The sequence below is a fragment of the Leishmania infantum genome, chromosome 33, assembly GCF_000002875.2.
Source record: "Leishmania infantum JPCM5 genome chromosome 33".
NCBI classification, from domain to species: Eukaryota; Euglenozoa; class Kinetoplastea; order Trypanosomatida; family Trypanosomatidae; genus Leishmania; species Leishmania infantum.
In genome coordinates, this window is record NC_009417.2 from 724004 (window position 1) to 738107 (window position 14104).

Below are 14104 nucleotides of genomic sequence, written 5' to 3' on the forward strand. Positions count from 1 at the left end.
TTTCCTTTGTTACGTAAGTCGCGCTTCCCTTTCGTTTTATATTTTATTACCACCTTTGCCGTCCCCACCAAGCCTTTTTCACTCATCCTAACCCTTGCCCCTTCCTTTGGAGTTTCCCCTCCCCTGGCGTACGGGTTCACCTCCTCCCCCCTCACGGGCTCTATTTTTCGGAGCTCGTATGTGCGCATCTTTTGTTTGTTTGGGGAGAGGGGGCGGGCCCTTTCTTGCTTTCTTCCTCCTCACTACTTTTGCCCCTGACTTGCTCTTCTCCCTCATGCACGCCCGCTGATTTCCGTAACCCAGCTCTCTGCCGTTCTGCACTTCTTTGCATGCTTGGAAGGCGTGCCACAAGAAGGAACCATGGCGGGACGACCACAAAGCGATAATGATGATGATGAGGAGTGGGTCAACGTGCTCTCCGCCATTCCCCGTGACATGCTTCACCAGGCACTTATCCTTTCGCTGCTTTGAGCTTCGTGTTTCAGACCTTCGAGGAGTCGCGTCATCGTGCGCGTTTCGCTTTGCCTCCACCTACACTCTTGCCTGTCCACTGCGACAGGGGATCCCCTCTCGGGGTGACGGGCAAAGAGGGGGGATGCGTAAGTCTACCTACTCGTGCGGAGTGTTACTGCGTGATGACTCGAACACAGCAGAGCTCTCATGGTTAGCGTTGCCAGCGCTAGAGGTTTTGGGAGCGCGAGTGTAGGGGTACGAGATCGGTATATTCTGCCACGGAAATCGGAAACTCGCCCGAGAGGAAGAGTTGGGAACACGTGGATTGGAATGCGTCATGCTGATCTTTCCACTCGATTCCTTCTCTTCGTTTATTCAGTTTGGCGGGCCGTTCGTTGTCGATCTTGGGCGTATCCATTGTCGGCGTCATTTTTTTTTCGCTGCTGAGTTCGCTCGTATTGCGCTTGCTGAGCGTGCACGTGTCGCGCGCACGTGGCCGATAACGTATCACAAGAAAATGAAGTAGCACTGCAGGATAGATGGAGCGTGTAGCGAGCGCGGTGTAGGTGAGTAGCGGCGTTTTTGAGTCGGGGAAAAAAAGGAGCGCGGAAAGCGGGCGCAAAGCTCGCTGCCTGAACGGCGACTTGAGGGAGCAACGAGAAGCGGTGAGGGGGGAGGAGGGAAGGGTGCACTGGCGTGCTTCTATCTGCACGCCAGTGCCCACATACACACACGGGAGCAGACAAGTAGCGAGCGAAAGCAAGCAAAAGGAAGAACCGCAAAGAAGTGAAGGGGAAAAAACAAAGGGAGCCGGCGAAGAGGGCGTGTAAGGAAGGGAGGCAGCAACACCTGCAGACCAACACGGTGCCACGTAGTATGGCACTGCCGCAACATACCGGAGGTGCCTTTTCGATGTCGCTCTCTTTTCCCTTTTCATAGTGCAGGGCGCACGCGTGCGCGGGCTATGGAAGAGGAGGCACAGCGGGAGATGATCTGTAAGGGCAGTGCCACAGCGCGTGTCTGCTGTGGAACCATTCTTCTCTTTGTCTTGCGTGAGTGAAAAGCAAGAATGAAACGAGTGCCGTGGAAGCTCAGCGCAGCAGACCTCATCCACCCATGCATCCTTCTCTTCGGGTGTCTTGTTGCACACAGCTTTTCCACTGTGGCGATCACCCCTTCTCCTTTATTCCTTTACCTTCTACGTGAGAGTCAATCTGCCTCGGTGCTGGAGGACGGCACCAACGCTTGGAGGGGGCCAGTGGGTGGGGTGCAGACGCCCCACTAACAAAAAATTCGCTGCAGCTGCGGAACGTGCGCTCACACAAGGCATGCTGGTGGTGGCACCCCGGGGATAGCGACAACTCAAGCACAACCGCAACTGCCCCTCTTTGTTTCTGGTATTGATATTTTCACTCATCACATACGCAAAGATGCTCCGCGTATCTGCCGTATTACGCGATAGGGTGGCGCCGCAGTCTCTGCGCACGTTGGCGCACGATCTCCTTAAGGCCCAGCATGCATCAGGACGTACGCTCATGTCCGTCATGGGGCCAAAGTGCTACACGGCTCGAGGTACGCTTCTCATGGTCTGTGCGAATCTGCTGTGCTTCACCACGTACTGCCTCATGGTGAACTGGATTTACGAGGGTTACGTCGACTTGTGGTATGGTGTGTATGGCTTGGAAGACGATGCTGATGACAACGATGATTGAGATTGTAGGAAGGGCTCCGGGAATTGAGGTAAGGGCAAAACGAACGCTCCTGACACCTTCCACGGGGAGAGGAGGAGTGGGGACATATGCGGCTCTCTACAGCTCTCCATCTTTTTTTTTTCACCCACTGCCGCTCTTAGCTCGGTTACCGCGTGCACTATGCAGGGATTATCTTGTGCCTCTCTGTCTTTCCTATTTTTCTCTTGGCACTGCAGCTGCCTGTACAGTGGTCTTCCCTTTTGGTCTCAAATGTGTGTTATGCTGCGCATTTGCGTCTATCTTCCCTTGCTTCCCATAAGCCACTATGCACATGCATCAGCGCTTCCGTGGTACGACTTTAAGATTGCACTGCCTGTGCTTTTGTGTCGGTTGGAGGAAGGAGGTGAGGGATACATCTGCGTGTGTGCTCTGGCACGCATTAGAAGAAGAAAAAAAAACAGCAGAAACGCAGCGTGCTTGAGGGAGCTCTCTTTTCGTTTTCTTCAGCTTTATGAGAAGGAGCCCGGAAACGGTGCAGCTCACGTCTCTTTTTCTCTCAATGTGCGCATGCTCCGAGGCAGCGGTAGTGCTGTGCCCATTACTCTTCACACTGCCGCAGACGCATCCGAGTTAAGAGAGGGTGTATAAAACCGCAAAGAAGACAACGGTGGATCCTCCTGGGCCTTCTGCCAGTGCGCTCCGTGTGCAACGGAGCGGGGCACGCTCGTTGCTCTTTCTCTGTGCGCAACGTATACTGCATCCTATGCTCTTTCCTTTTCTTCCTGCTTCGTTCTCAGTCCATGAGAACACATACGCAGTGCCACGAAAGGAGAAAAACAGAGTAACAGACAGAAAGGCTATTCAAAGCAGACGTATACGCAATTACAGGGAGCGTCAACGACGCGCACATCACGCAGCGCGCCTTCTTCTGTCCCCCTTGTAGCCAACACAAGATCCGACTTTGTGGTAATACTCGACAAGCTTCTCTTGCGTTTCCACTCTCATTACCGCCTCTTTTGTGTATTTCTGTAAAGGCGGGTAACGCAGGCGGTTGGCCAAAATATACCAAGAGAGGCTTCTGCTTTTTCCTTTTTTTTCTTGCATTGACTCTTCTTGCTCAGCTGGTCATGGGATCTACCACCGGTGCGGACAAGACCATCAAGGTCCTCCTCATCGGCGACAGCGGTGTGGGTAAGTCCTCCCTGCTGCTCTCCTTCACCACTGGGGCCTTTGATGAGAATATTTCGTCGACCATCGGCATCGATTTCAAGGTGAAGAAGGTGGACGTCGTAGATGCCCACACAGGCGGCAAAACTACCGTGAACCTGCAGCTATGGGATACGGCAGGACAGGAGCGCTTCCGTACCTTGACCAGCTCATACTATCGTGGTGCACAGGCTGTTGTACTCGTCTACGATGTTAACGATCCGCAGTCTTTCCACGGTCTCAAGAAGTGGCTTGATGAAGCGAATAGCTACTGCCGCCGTGACGAGGCGGAGAGCAGTAGCATGGTGTTCCTGCTGATCGGCAACAAGACGGACCTGTGCCCTGATGAGAACTACATGCCGCTGCCCTGCTCGACAGCGCAAGGGTTTGCCCAGCAGAACAACATGCTTTTCGCCCTCACCTCTGCTAAGACAAGGATTGGGGTGGCGCAGGCATTTGACGAGGTGGCGCGTAGTGTGTATGATAAGTTGCAGGACTTGGAGCAGTACGAGCGACGTCGGATCACGAACTTGAACGATGGCAGCAGCAACGGCGGTGGACAGGGCTGCTGCTAGGGCAAGCTGTACCACACCAAACTGAGAAAGGTGCGAGGAACGGTTCATAAGAGTAGAGGCAGAGCCGCGGTGTGCGGCGCATGCTTGCATCAGCCGATTCGAGTACAGGAACCCATACGCATATTTTCCAGCATGTGATGAGGGAGGCATAACTGGGTACTGAGCAGGAGCCGCAGGTGCGGCACACACAGACGAGATGTGGAAGGGGGGGGGGTGCACTCAGCTATGCGCCTCTTGGTATTCCTGACATCGTGCTTCCCCCTCATTTGTGCAGTGCCTTCTCCGTCTTTCCATTGGCTGCCTCTTTCTTTGTCTCCCTGCGGCTCAGTCCCTTTTCTGCCGCTGGTTGCCCGCCTTAAGCCAGACATAAGGCGCACGGCTGGCCCTACAGCTAGAACTTGCCTGGCCCGTCACCTTTTTTAATTCCACCACCGCCTTTCCACACCCTCCCTCACTCTGCAGAGCGTATGCGCCACGGCCTCCCTCTTCTCTTCTCCTGTCGAGACGCTTCTCCCTTTTTTTTTCGTGTTGTCTTTGCTTCACCGCGGCGTGGCTTCCCCGTGCTTCTCCTGCCTTAGCTTGCAAAGGTGTATCCGTTGCCCTGTGCATATATATGTGTGTGCGTGTGTTGCGTTTTTTCTCCCTTTTCCGTGTACGATTTACGCTGAGAGGCACGGCATTGCCTCGCTGCCTTTTTTTCCCTCTACGGTGATGAGGCTCATCCGCCCTCCCTTTCCCTTCCCCTCTGCGAGTTACAGGTCCAGCGCCGCCTTTAAGGACACGAAAACTAGACAGCATCGAGGATGAAGCTACACTCTATTCTGCCAGGAAGAGATTGGTGACGAGAGTTGCGTCCTGAGACTCGCTTCGCTCTTGGCTTCCTTGAACCGACTCGTTGTCTCCGCGCTCTCGGTCAAGCCTTCCACAGCCTCTGTGCCCACTGGTTTAAGATGGTGGCCATCCACTAGCACTGCAGTTCGAGCTCTCTCTCTCTCTTGCCTTTGCTCTCGCTTTCTCGCGCGTTACGTGCTCCCCTTATTCCCCATCTCCTCTCTCCGACGCAGGCCAGGACAAAACAGAAAAAAAAACTCGTTTGCGTAGGAGTTTTCTGAACACCTACGGCGAGAGCAATCACTGCAACGGCGACCACAACGACCTACAAAGCAGCTCCACTGGGAGGGCGGAGCCATGTCTGGCATGGATGACCGCGCGAAGCAGTTCAAGGCGGCCGCTGAGGCTCAGCTCACTGGACCCGCGTTGAAGAGGGAGATCAACACGCTGCGCCGCTTTCTTTTTCGCAACCAGGGGTGCCGCTTTACGAAGGCGGCTCAGCAGGCGCTCTACATGGCGGTCATCGCACACTACGGCAACTCAGCTGCCCATCACGCTTCTGGCTACGCAGCCGCCTGTGACACGCCGGCGACAACGGCGTTCACTGCAGGGGCTGGCTCTAGTGGGCCGACTTCGGCGTCGTGCGCAGATCCTTCGAGAGGCGCAGGTGTGCCACATCCGGCCGGCGACGAGGACAGCGACGAAGGGGACCGCGGCAACGCCGCTGATGCGACCGATGCACCGATTCTTCGCCTCCTTGACGACGCGCTCAAGATGCCCTTCACCGTTTTTACCTCTCCACAAAAGGATAAGCTGCTCAGTCTCTACTGGACCGTTCTCGGGACCGACGGCTCTGCAGGTGCGAACGCCGGCAACGGCACCAAGCCCACCCCCGCCGCCACACTCACGCTCTCACTTGTGGACATCGTAGACGCCGGCAAGAACAAGGCGCAGCTCTCCCTCTTCACCGATGGAGGTGAGGAGTATCCGCAGGAAGTGCTCGTTTCGGATGCCAGCACGCTGAAGCATCTGAGGACAGCACTTGACAATGGCAACGTCATTTCGGTGACGGTACAGGAGAACGAGACCGGCGCGTCACTTGTATCCTTTAGTGTCGACAACGAGTGAGCAAGTCATGAACAGCGCGTTGCGTTTCAGAAGTATGCTACGGAGAGGGAGGTGTTGACGTTGCTCCACATTGCGCTGGCTCGGCGTGTTTTTTTCTTTTCTGATCTGCTCGGCTTTGCCGTGCTTAATGGCGGGTGACACCTCGGCGCGTGGTACCCATGACTCTGTACACGCCCTGTGTGGGGAAGAAGCCAGGCAGCCCCTATCCCCTGCCAATGCTGCACCGCACCTGGCGGTGGCAGGGTCAGGCGCCTACGACGTGGGGAGGTCAGAGCGATGCATCGCTGCTGACGTGGGCGGCCAGGTCGTGGATGGCGCTGCGTCGGAGCGACCCGCGACCGTGCACCGGGCTGCGCCATCCATGCTATATGGGCGGAGTGTCAGCGCGACTCGACCGCGACCCGCCCGGCCCTCACTGCCTCCTGGTGTGGGGCGCCTGCGCCACGCCGAGGGATGCGCCGGGTGGCGGCCGGCATAGTGGGGGCAGCTGTGGGGCTGCGTGCGCAGAAGAGGCTGGCAGAGGCTGAGGCAGGGCCCGTGCTGAGATGGCTGCGCCGGCGCACGGCTGTGATGCGCGTGTCTCTAGCGCTGCTTCGCACCACGCGATGGGGGCCTGCGACGGGCCGGGGCTAGCGTGGCGTTGGGCTCCTGTTCTACGGCAGAATGAATGCGGTGCAAGCATCAAACAGAAACACGGCTCAGGCCTCGTGAATACAAGACGGAGGCATGCCTTTGCTTCTCTTCCCTCTCTTTGTGCCGCATGCCAAGTAGGAACACAACGGGCAGAGTGCCGCAGTTTTGGATCGGGGCGTAGAGTCTCTCTCTGTCTTTGCTGTATGCCATACACGAAAAGAAGACACCAACATCGGGGGGCGGGGGGAAGGGGAGAAGTAACGCCGACTTGTGTGCGCACGCCGCCCGCTGTTCTCTGGGCTCAACATGCGCCAGCCACGCACATTTGTGAAGCTTATGTGCGGCCCACGTCCCCCTTGTTCCGATACCCTTCCAGGCACTTTCAGTGCTGCCCATCCTCGAGCTTCTTCGCTCCTTCTCCCCGCTGAGCCTCTGTTCTGCCTGCTGGCTTGCTGCCCTACTCGATAGCATCTCTTTTCGTTCACCGGCGCGCGTTCCCCCAGTCGCATCTGAGAGCAGACGAAATATACGTAAGAAAAGGGAGCGCGCAAGCGCACGGAAACACCCAAAGCGCATCGGTGCGGGGATGGGCTCTTCGTGGATCTCCTTCGTCCCCACCCCCGCTTCTTCTTTCCTCAACTCTCTCTCTCTCTCTCTTTGAGGAGGTTTGATTGTTGCTGTCGGGATCCGTTGGCTCGCATTCCCCGCTGCTGCTGCTGCTGCTTCTCTTTTATCGCCTCTCCTTGCGTGCACGATTTCGTGCGTCTGTGTGAGAGGAAGCGAGTATCTGCGCAGCAGCTGACGGAGAAGGGAGTTCACGAAAAGAGGTTGGTAGACCGAGAGAGCAAGGAGGTGGACAGTAAGAAGGTTTCCGAGTACTACTCCTGGCACACCCATCACTCTGCACACAAGTATAGGCCAATACACAGAGACCCTTTTAAGTAGACATATACGCGCCCTTCTCTGCGCGTTCTCTAGGTCGGCGGCGGGGTAGCGTATCCACCCTCATTAATGTCTTTAGTCTTTGCTTTATTCGCATCTCTACCTTCTGGCCGCCTTTTCACCGCGACACCATGGCCGTTGTGTCGAAGCTGACGTCGAGTCGCTTTCTTGGCTTCTACGCCGTGCAGCTGCTCTGCCTCGCTGCGGTGGCTCGCATTCTCGATGCCGTGGTGCTCCGGCGACGCGGTGCAAGCGGCAGCACAAAGCACCGCTCTCGCCGCTTCTCTCCGTCGCGCGTCGGTGGCAGCAGCGAGGATGTCACAATCAAGATGGATCGCATCTTCTGGGGGCGCCTCCTCTCTCTTCTCCGACTGTGCATTCCTCATTTCGTATCCGTCGAATCCGGGGGTGTGCTGCTCTTGCTGACCCTCTTTTACCTGCGCACCCACCTGACATTGCTGTTTGCAAGGGTTGTCGGGCGCAATGGCCGGTACCTCGTGGAGCGCAACACGAAGGCGTTTATTTCTAGCGTGGCGGACATCGGCTTGCTCGCCATCCCGGGAACGATTCTGCAAATCGGGGTGCAATACGTGAAGATAATGACGCAGCAGCGGCTGCGAGACAACTTGCAGGCGGCTCTTCACAAAGAGTACCTCAAAGGGAACGCGATCTACATGATCGCTACGCAGAGCGCCTTCATAGATAACACCGATCACCGTCTCACGCAGGAGACAGATCAGTTCTGCAAGGGCGTTGCTGGAGTATTCCGCGCCCTATTTAAACCGATTCTGGACGTTGTGACGCTTCTGATGGAGCTCTCGAGGCACGGAGGCCTTGCTCCCCCTGCTTTCTTAATCTCCTACTACCTGCTCGTTGCGACGTGCATGTCGGTGCTGCTGCCCAACTTTGGTCAGCTGGTGGCGACGAGTCAACAGAAGGAAGGCAACCTGCGCACGAAGCACCACCAGCTCATCTCGCACGCGGAGGAGATCGCTTTCTACAACGGCGAGGAGATCGAGCGCGAGCACGCGGGACGCCTGCTGGGCTCCCTCATCCGCCACGAGTACAAGATCAAGCGCACCAAGTGGCTGACCGGGTGCAGTGACAGCCTGTTCATCAAGTACGGTGCCAGCTTGGTCGGGTACCTTGTGTGCAGTCTTGTCGTTGTCGACCAGTTCCACCTCATGACCAAGGGTGATCTTACTCAGCTGTACCTCCAAAATGTGCAGCTGTACGTGCCCTTTTCCGCAGCGATTGGGCGGATGCTTCTCATGCACAAGCAAATAGGCGCGTTGTGCGGCAGCGTTCACCGCATTGGCGAGCTGCGCGAGAGACTGGAGCGCATCAACATGTTGAATGTGCGTGGTGAAGGGGCCAACGTCGTCTACTCGAATGATTTGGTGCAATGGAGGGACGTGGATATCGTCAGTCCGGCTGGCATGAGTCTTCTGCATGATTTTAACCTCACTGTCACCCCTGGGAAGCACACGCTGATCATGGGCAGCAACGGCTCCGGCAAGACGGCACTGATGCGCGTGCTTAGTGGGCTATGGCCGGTTGCCAAGGGCAGCGTGACCCTCCCAACGGCCCCCGAGTCGCTCATGTGCCTGCCGCAGCGTACGTACCTCCCACCTGGCTCGCTGCGTGCGCTGCTTACATACCCGCACGTTACAGAGGACGCCCGCGACGGCAAGCCTGAGCAAGCTTTCGTGTCGGATGAGGTTATCATGTCCGCGGCGATGTCGTTTGGCCTCAACCCCATGATGGATCGGGAAGGTGGCTTGGATGCCTCCGAGAACTGGGAGGAAGTGTTGTCGGGTGGGGAGCGTCAGCGTGTGGCCCTGGTGCGCGTCCTGTTGCACCGCCCGCAATTCGCATTCCTCGATGAGTGCACGAGCGCAATTTCCCAGGATGAAGAGCCCTTCTTCTACAGATTACTGCAGAAGGCAGGTGTGACGCTGATCACGGTATCACATCATGAGACACTGCGCAAGCTGCACCGCGTCGTCGTCTCCTTGGACGGAGAAGGCGGCTGTCAGGTCAGCGAACAGTAAAGAGGGCGGGCGAGTGAGAGAGAAGACAAATTGAGTGGATTGTTCGCCTCTCTTGTTTTGGGGCTGTGCTGGGTGCAGCTGAAGCGCGGATTTCTTTTGCAACTCAAGGTCGTCCCAACAACGGACTCTTGGGGCGCTGATGTTGCACCTCTGAAAGACACACGCACACGAGGAGGTATTCTTTCCTTTCCGGCGGCGACGACGACGGAAGACAAACAAGCGCAAAAGTAACCGAAAACGTGGAAGCAGAGCTGATGACGCTTTCGTTGTTCTTTTTTGTCCTTTCTCCTTTTCGCCTTTGCGCCCTCCCTCTCCTTCTTCGACTCATGCACGCTGCCGTCCTTTTAAAAGAAAAACGCACCTTTACCTGCGAACACGCATTTTGCATATGCATATATATATATATATGTTTATGTATGTATTTGCTATCATTTGGAAATGTCCTGTTCGGTGTCTGTCTGTGCGCTGGTGTCTGCTTATGCGTGTTCTCTTGTTTTTCTTTCTCTGCCACACCTCCAATGCTTCCTCCGCTTCCTTTATCATGTGCATACACACATCAGTGGGCGCCTTTTCTTTTTCGTGGTTCCCTTCTCGTAGCATCCGCCTGCTAAAGGGTTGAACGTGGGAGAGGAGTCCTTGAGGGGTGTGTGGCGCTCGTACAAAATGTACAAGAACGACATTTTAAAGAAGAGGGCAACTCTTCTAGCGTGCGCAGCTGTACTGTGCGACAGCACCATATGCGGGCGCTGGGGTCTTCTGCGCTTCCATGTCTTTGAGGGTGTACGCTCTGTGTGCTCGCGTTTGCGTGCATACGTGTTTTTCTCTTCCTTCAGCCATTTTTTTTGGGTTTCGCTAGACGGGGCCGATAATGTGCCAGTGGTGTTCTTATATATATTATTCTAAGTTTGCTGTGCTGTTGTTTTTAATATCGGCCTCTGCCCACCTCTGCCTGTGCCTTTCTCTCGGAGTCGCAAAAGATTTGCCCTTGCGCGCTTCCGGCACTGCAACACCTAACCGACTGTGGAGGAGAGGGGATGTATTGGATGTCTGGTGTGCGTAGGCGTATGTGTCTTGCTCTTTTTCAGCATTTTGGAGTGTGCACTGGTGTATGCTAGCGTTGTCGACCTGTTTTTTTTTTCTTTATTGGTGAGGTGTGGTGTCTACATGTGTATGAAGGAGGCAGGGAGCTGAAAGTGCGAGTGCGCAGGAGTAGGTGCAGGTGTATAAGGCGACGCACAGGCCTTCACGAACCGTCTTTCCCCATCGCGTTCTCTCTGGGCTACATAGACTGCTGGCTCCCACGTCCCCTTTCTCTCTCTCTGCCTGTGTGTGCCGTGCGTGTATGTTTAGATTTGCATGTGCTGATTCTCACTCCCCCGTACAGTTGTTTGTCTTTGAGTCTGGGGTGCGCCGCGTTCGCACACGCGCATGTCAGCTGCGTGTATCTCCAAAGGGGTGGAAAAAATGTACCCTGTGCTGCCCGGACCTCTGCCTCCCCCAAAAGAGGGAGCCTTGAGTGCGAAGTGGGTGTTGGATTTGTATATAAGGGTTCCCTCAGTGTTAATAACGGCTTAATGAATGAAAAAGAGCGTAAGTCGTGATGCGCGTAGTCAAGCCACCATTGCCTACGCACGGTGGTCACCGGCACCGCTTTGGTGTATCACTGTTCTCGGCCTCGACCAGCGTCGCACATCTGCGGGAGCGGTGCATGGACGCCCGGAGGCCGCCTTTAGCCTTCTCTGCGGCAGGCAGTCTTTAGCGCTCCACCCGGCAACGGCAAGTATGATATCGTCTAGGGTGTTGTCAAAAGCCTGCTCCCCTTGCTGTGCCGCTCCGTGCCATCGTTTTCTATCGATCTCGCTCGCCTTCCTCTTACCACACGGTTGCTGCTCTTCCTCCAACTGCCATCACATCGTCTCTCTCACACAGCCATGTGCGACCGTTGCACGTATCTGTGAAAGAGATAACATCGTTGCCGCGAGAGAGCCCGCGTTCGGCTGCTCTCTTCTTTGCTTTCCGACTGCAATCCTCCTCGCAGAGGACGGCCACACCTGCTCCACGCTGTATTACTGATCGTCTTCGTGAAGAAGGCCAGCTCACCGTCTATACTGTTCTCTCTTCCACTTCTTATGTTCTCTGTCTGACACCCCCGGCTTCCACAGAGATCTGCGTGCCCGGCTTTCCACCGCGACGCACCACTCACCCTCTTCCCTCGAATAACTGAGTATAACCTCTTTTATCCCGTTTCTTCGCCAGACCATCATGACGTCCGTGTACAACTTCAAGGCAATCACCGTCGTCCCGACGTACAAGGACTTCATGGACATTGTCCTGTCCAAGACGCAGCGCAAGACGCCGACGGTGGTGCACAAGGGCTACCACATCTCCCGCATTCGCCAGTTCTACATGCGCAAGGTCAAGTTCACGCAGAAGACCATCAATGAGAAGCTCACCTACATCCTTCAGGAGTTCCCGCGCATGGATGACGTTCACCCCTTCTACGGCGATCTCATGCACGTCCTATACGACCGCGATCACTACAAGGTGGCGCTGGGTCAGGTGGGCGCGGTTCGCCACATGGTGGACAACATTGGTCGCGATTACGTGCGTCTGCTCAAGTACGGCGACTCTCTCTACCGCTGCAAGCAGCTGAAGCGCGCTGCCCTCGGCCGCATGGCGACGGCGTGCAAGAAGCTCAATAGCGCGCTCGCCTACTTAGAGAAGGTGCGTCAGCACATGTCTCGCCTCCCCTCCATCGACCCGAACGCGCGCACGCTGCTCGTGACGGGCTTCCCGAACGTGGGCAAGTCCAGCTTTATGAACAAGGTCACGCGCGCTGATGTGGAGGTGCAGCCGTATGCCTTCACCACCAAGTCGCTCTTTGTCGGTCACACGGACTACAAGTACACTACGTGGCAGGTGATTGACACCCCTGGCATCCTAGACCACTCTCTGGAGGAGCGCAACGTCATCGAGATGCAGGCGATCACCGCACTGGCTCACCTCCGTGCCTGCATCCTCTTCTTCATGGACCTGAGCGGCCAGTGCGGCTACTCCGTTGAGCAGCAGGTCTCTCTCTTTAAATCTGTTGGCCCTCTGTTCACTGGGAAGCCGGTTGTCGTCGTCTTCAACAAGTGCGACGTGTGCACCATCGACGATGTCTCGCCGGCGGAACAGGAGCTTATCATGGACGCCATTCAGGAGGCGGACGCAAAGTGGATTACGACTAGCACACTCACGGACGTCGGCGTCGGCGACCTCAAGACCGTCGCCTGCGACATGCTTCTCGCCCACCGCTCGGAGCAGAAAGAGGGCTCTGGCCGCTACCAGGCGATTCAGAACCGCCTCTACTGTGCCACTCCAAAGCAGCGCGATGAGCTGGAGCGCCCCGCCTTTGTGCCGGCGTCGGTGCTGCAGGAGCGCGCCACGGGCGAGCCGCCGAGGCAGCGCCGCAAGACAGAGCGCGACTACGAGTGGGAGAATGGCGGTCCGGGCCAGTATCAGAGGAACGAGCGCAAGACATGGGATCTGGAGAACCCGGAGTGGGTCGACGATATCATTCCCGACATCATGGATGGCCACAACATCTACGACAATATTGACCCTGACATCCACCAGCGCCTGCTAGAGCTAGAGGCGGAGGAGGAGGCGCGGCTGGAAGATCTTGAGCTGGAGGCGTCCCGCAAGCACGAGCAGTACACACTGGACAGCGATACACTTGAGGCGGTGAAGTTCATTAAGGACAAGATAAAGGTGCTGAAGATGGAGCGCGCCATGAAGAATCCTGCCATCCGGCGTACGCACAGCCAGGCGATGGCCATCGACAAGTTCAACAAACGCACCGGCAGTCAGGACGCCAGGGCGAAGTCCATCGCGGACGGCAGCGGCGAGGTGCCTACTCGCAAGCGTGGCCGTTCCATGTCTGTCGCGCAGGAGGCACTGATCCGCGACCGCTCCAGCTCTGCCCACGTTAGCACCAAGACGACTCGTAGCATTAGCGGCACATGTGCTAGTCGTGAACGCAGCATGAGCGTCAACCGCGGCGACGGCTACCGTGATGTGAACGAGAAGCTGCGCGCCGTGAAGCTGAGCAAAGTAAAGGCACGTCCGCTGGCCCGCCAGGCACGGAAGGGCGAGGGCGACCACCACATTCCGAACCTCCGCCCTATGCATTTGTTCACGGGTAAGGTGAAGAGCAACGGCGCTCGCGACCGGCGTTAAGCGTGCGGGGTGCGACTGCTGAGGTGAGATAGATGGCAACACAGGGAGGGGGAGGTGACGAGGCGGTGACGTGATTATCTCTGCAGCGAGCATCATGGATGGCCACACCATTAGTGCCGTGATGCTTCTCCTTTCCTCGCACTGGCTGTACCTCATTCACCGTTCTACTTAGTCTTTATTGCACCGCTGTCCCACGCTTCCCCCCTCGCTTACCGGTGCTAGCCTGACGAGCGGCCCTCATCGACTTCGTTCCCTTTCGCCTCCTTTTTTTTCGGTTGTGCTTCTTTCGTTTCTTATCTGCTGTTTGTACTGTTGCCCTTTCTCTTGTTCCCTCCTCACCGCTTCCCTGTGCCCCCATTCTCTGGCGCAC

At 56.5% G+C, this 14104-nt stretch overlaps 4 protein-coding genes across 4 annotated transcripts; all 4 read left to right on the forward strand.

Moving 5' to 3' along the window:
• Positions 1 to 3271: 3271 nt before the first annotated feature.
• On the forward strand, positions 3272 to 3925 carry LINJ_33_1940 (putative small GTP-binding protein Rab18; the record flags this gene model as incomplete). The annotated part of the gene is made up of 1 exon (XM_001468228.1): positions 3272 to 3925. One exon carries the CDS (start codon positions 3272 to 3274, stop codon positions 3923 to 3925), a length of 654 nt encoding a protein of 217 aa, XP_001468265.1.
• A 1188-nt stretch (positions 3926 to 5113) lies between these two features.
• On the forward strand, positions 5114 to 5884 carry LINJ_33_1950 (hypothetical protein, unknown function; the record flags this gene model as incomplete). Its single annotated transcript, XM_001468229.1, has 1 exon — positions 5114 to 5884. The coding sequence occupies one exon, from the start codon at positions 5114 to 5116 to the stop codon at positions 5882 to 5884; it is 771 nt and encodes a 256-aa protein (XP_001468266.1).
• A 1706-nt stretch (positions 5885 to 7590) lies between these two features.
• On the forward strand, positions 7591 to 9513 carry putative ABCD3 (ATP-binding cassette protein subfamily D, member 3; the record flags this gene model as incomplete). The annotated part of the gene is made up of 1 exon (XM_001468230.1): positions 7591 to 9513. The coding sequence occupies one exon, from the start codon at positions 7591 to 7593 to the stop codon at positions 9511 to 9513; it is 1923 nt and encodes a 640-aa protein (XP_001468267.1).
• A 2262-nt stretch (positions 9514 to 11775) lies between these two features.
• LINJ_33_1970 (putative nucleolar GTP-binding protein) lies at positions 11776 to 13734 on the forward strand (the record flags this gene model as incomplete). Its single annotated transcript, XM_001468231.1, has 1 exon — positions 11776 to 13734. The coding sequence occupies one exon, from the start codon at positions 11776 to 11778 to the stop codon at positions 13732 to 13734; it is 1959 nt and encodes a 652-aa protein (XP_001468268.1).
• Between the last annotated feature and the right edge of the window lie 370 nt (positions 13735 to 14104).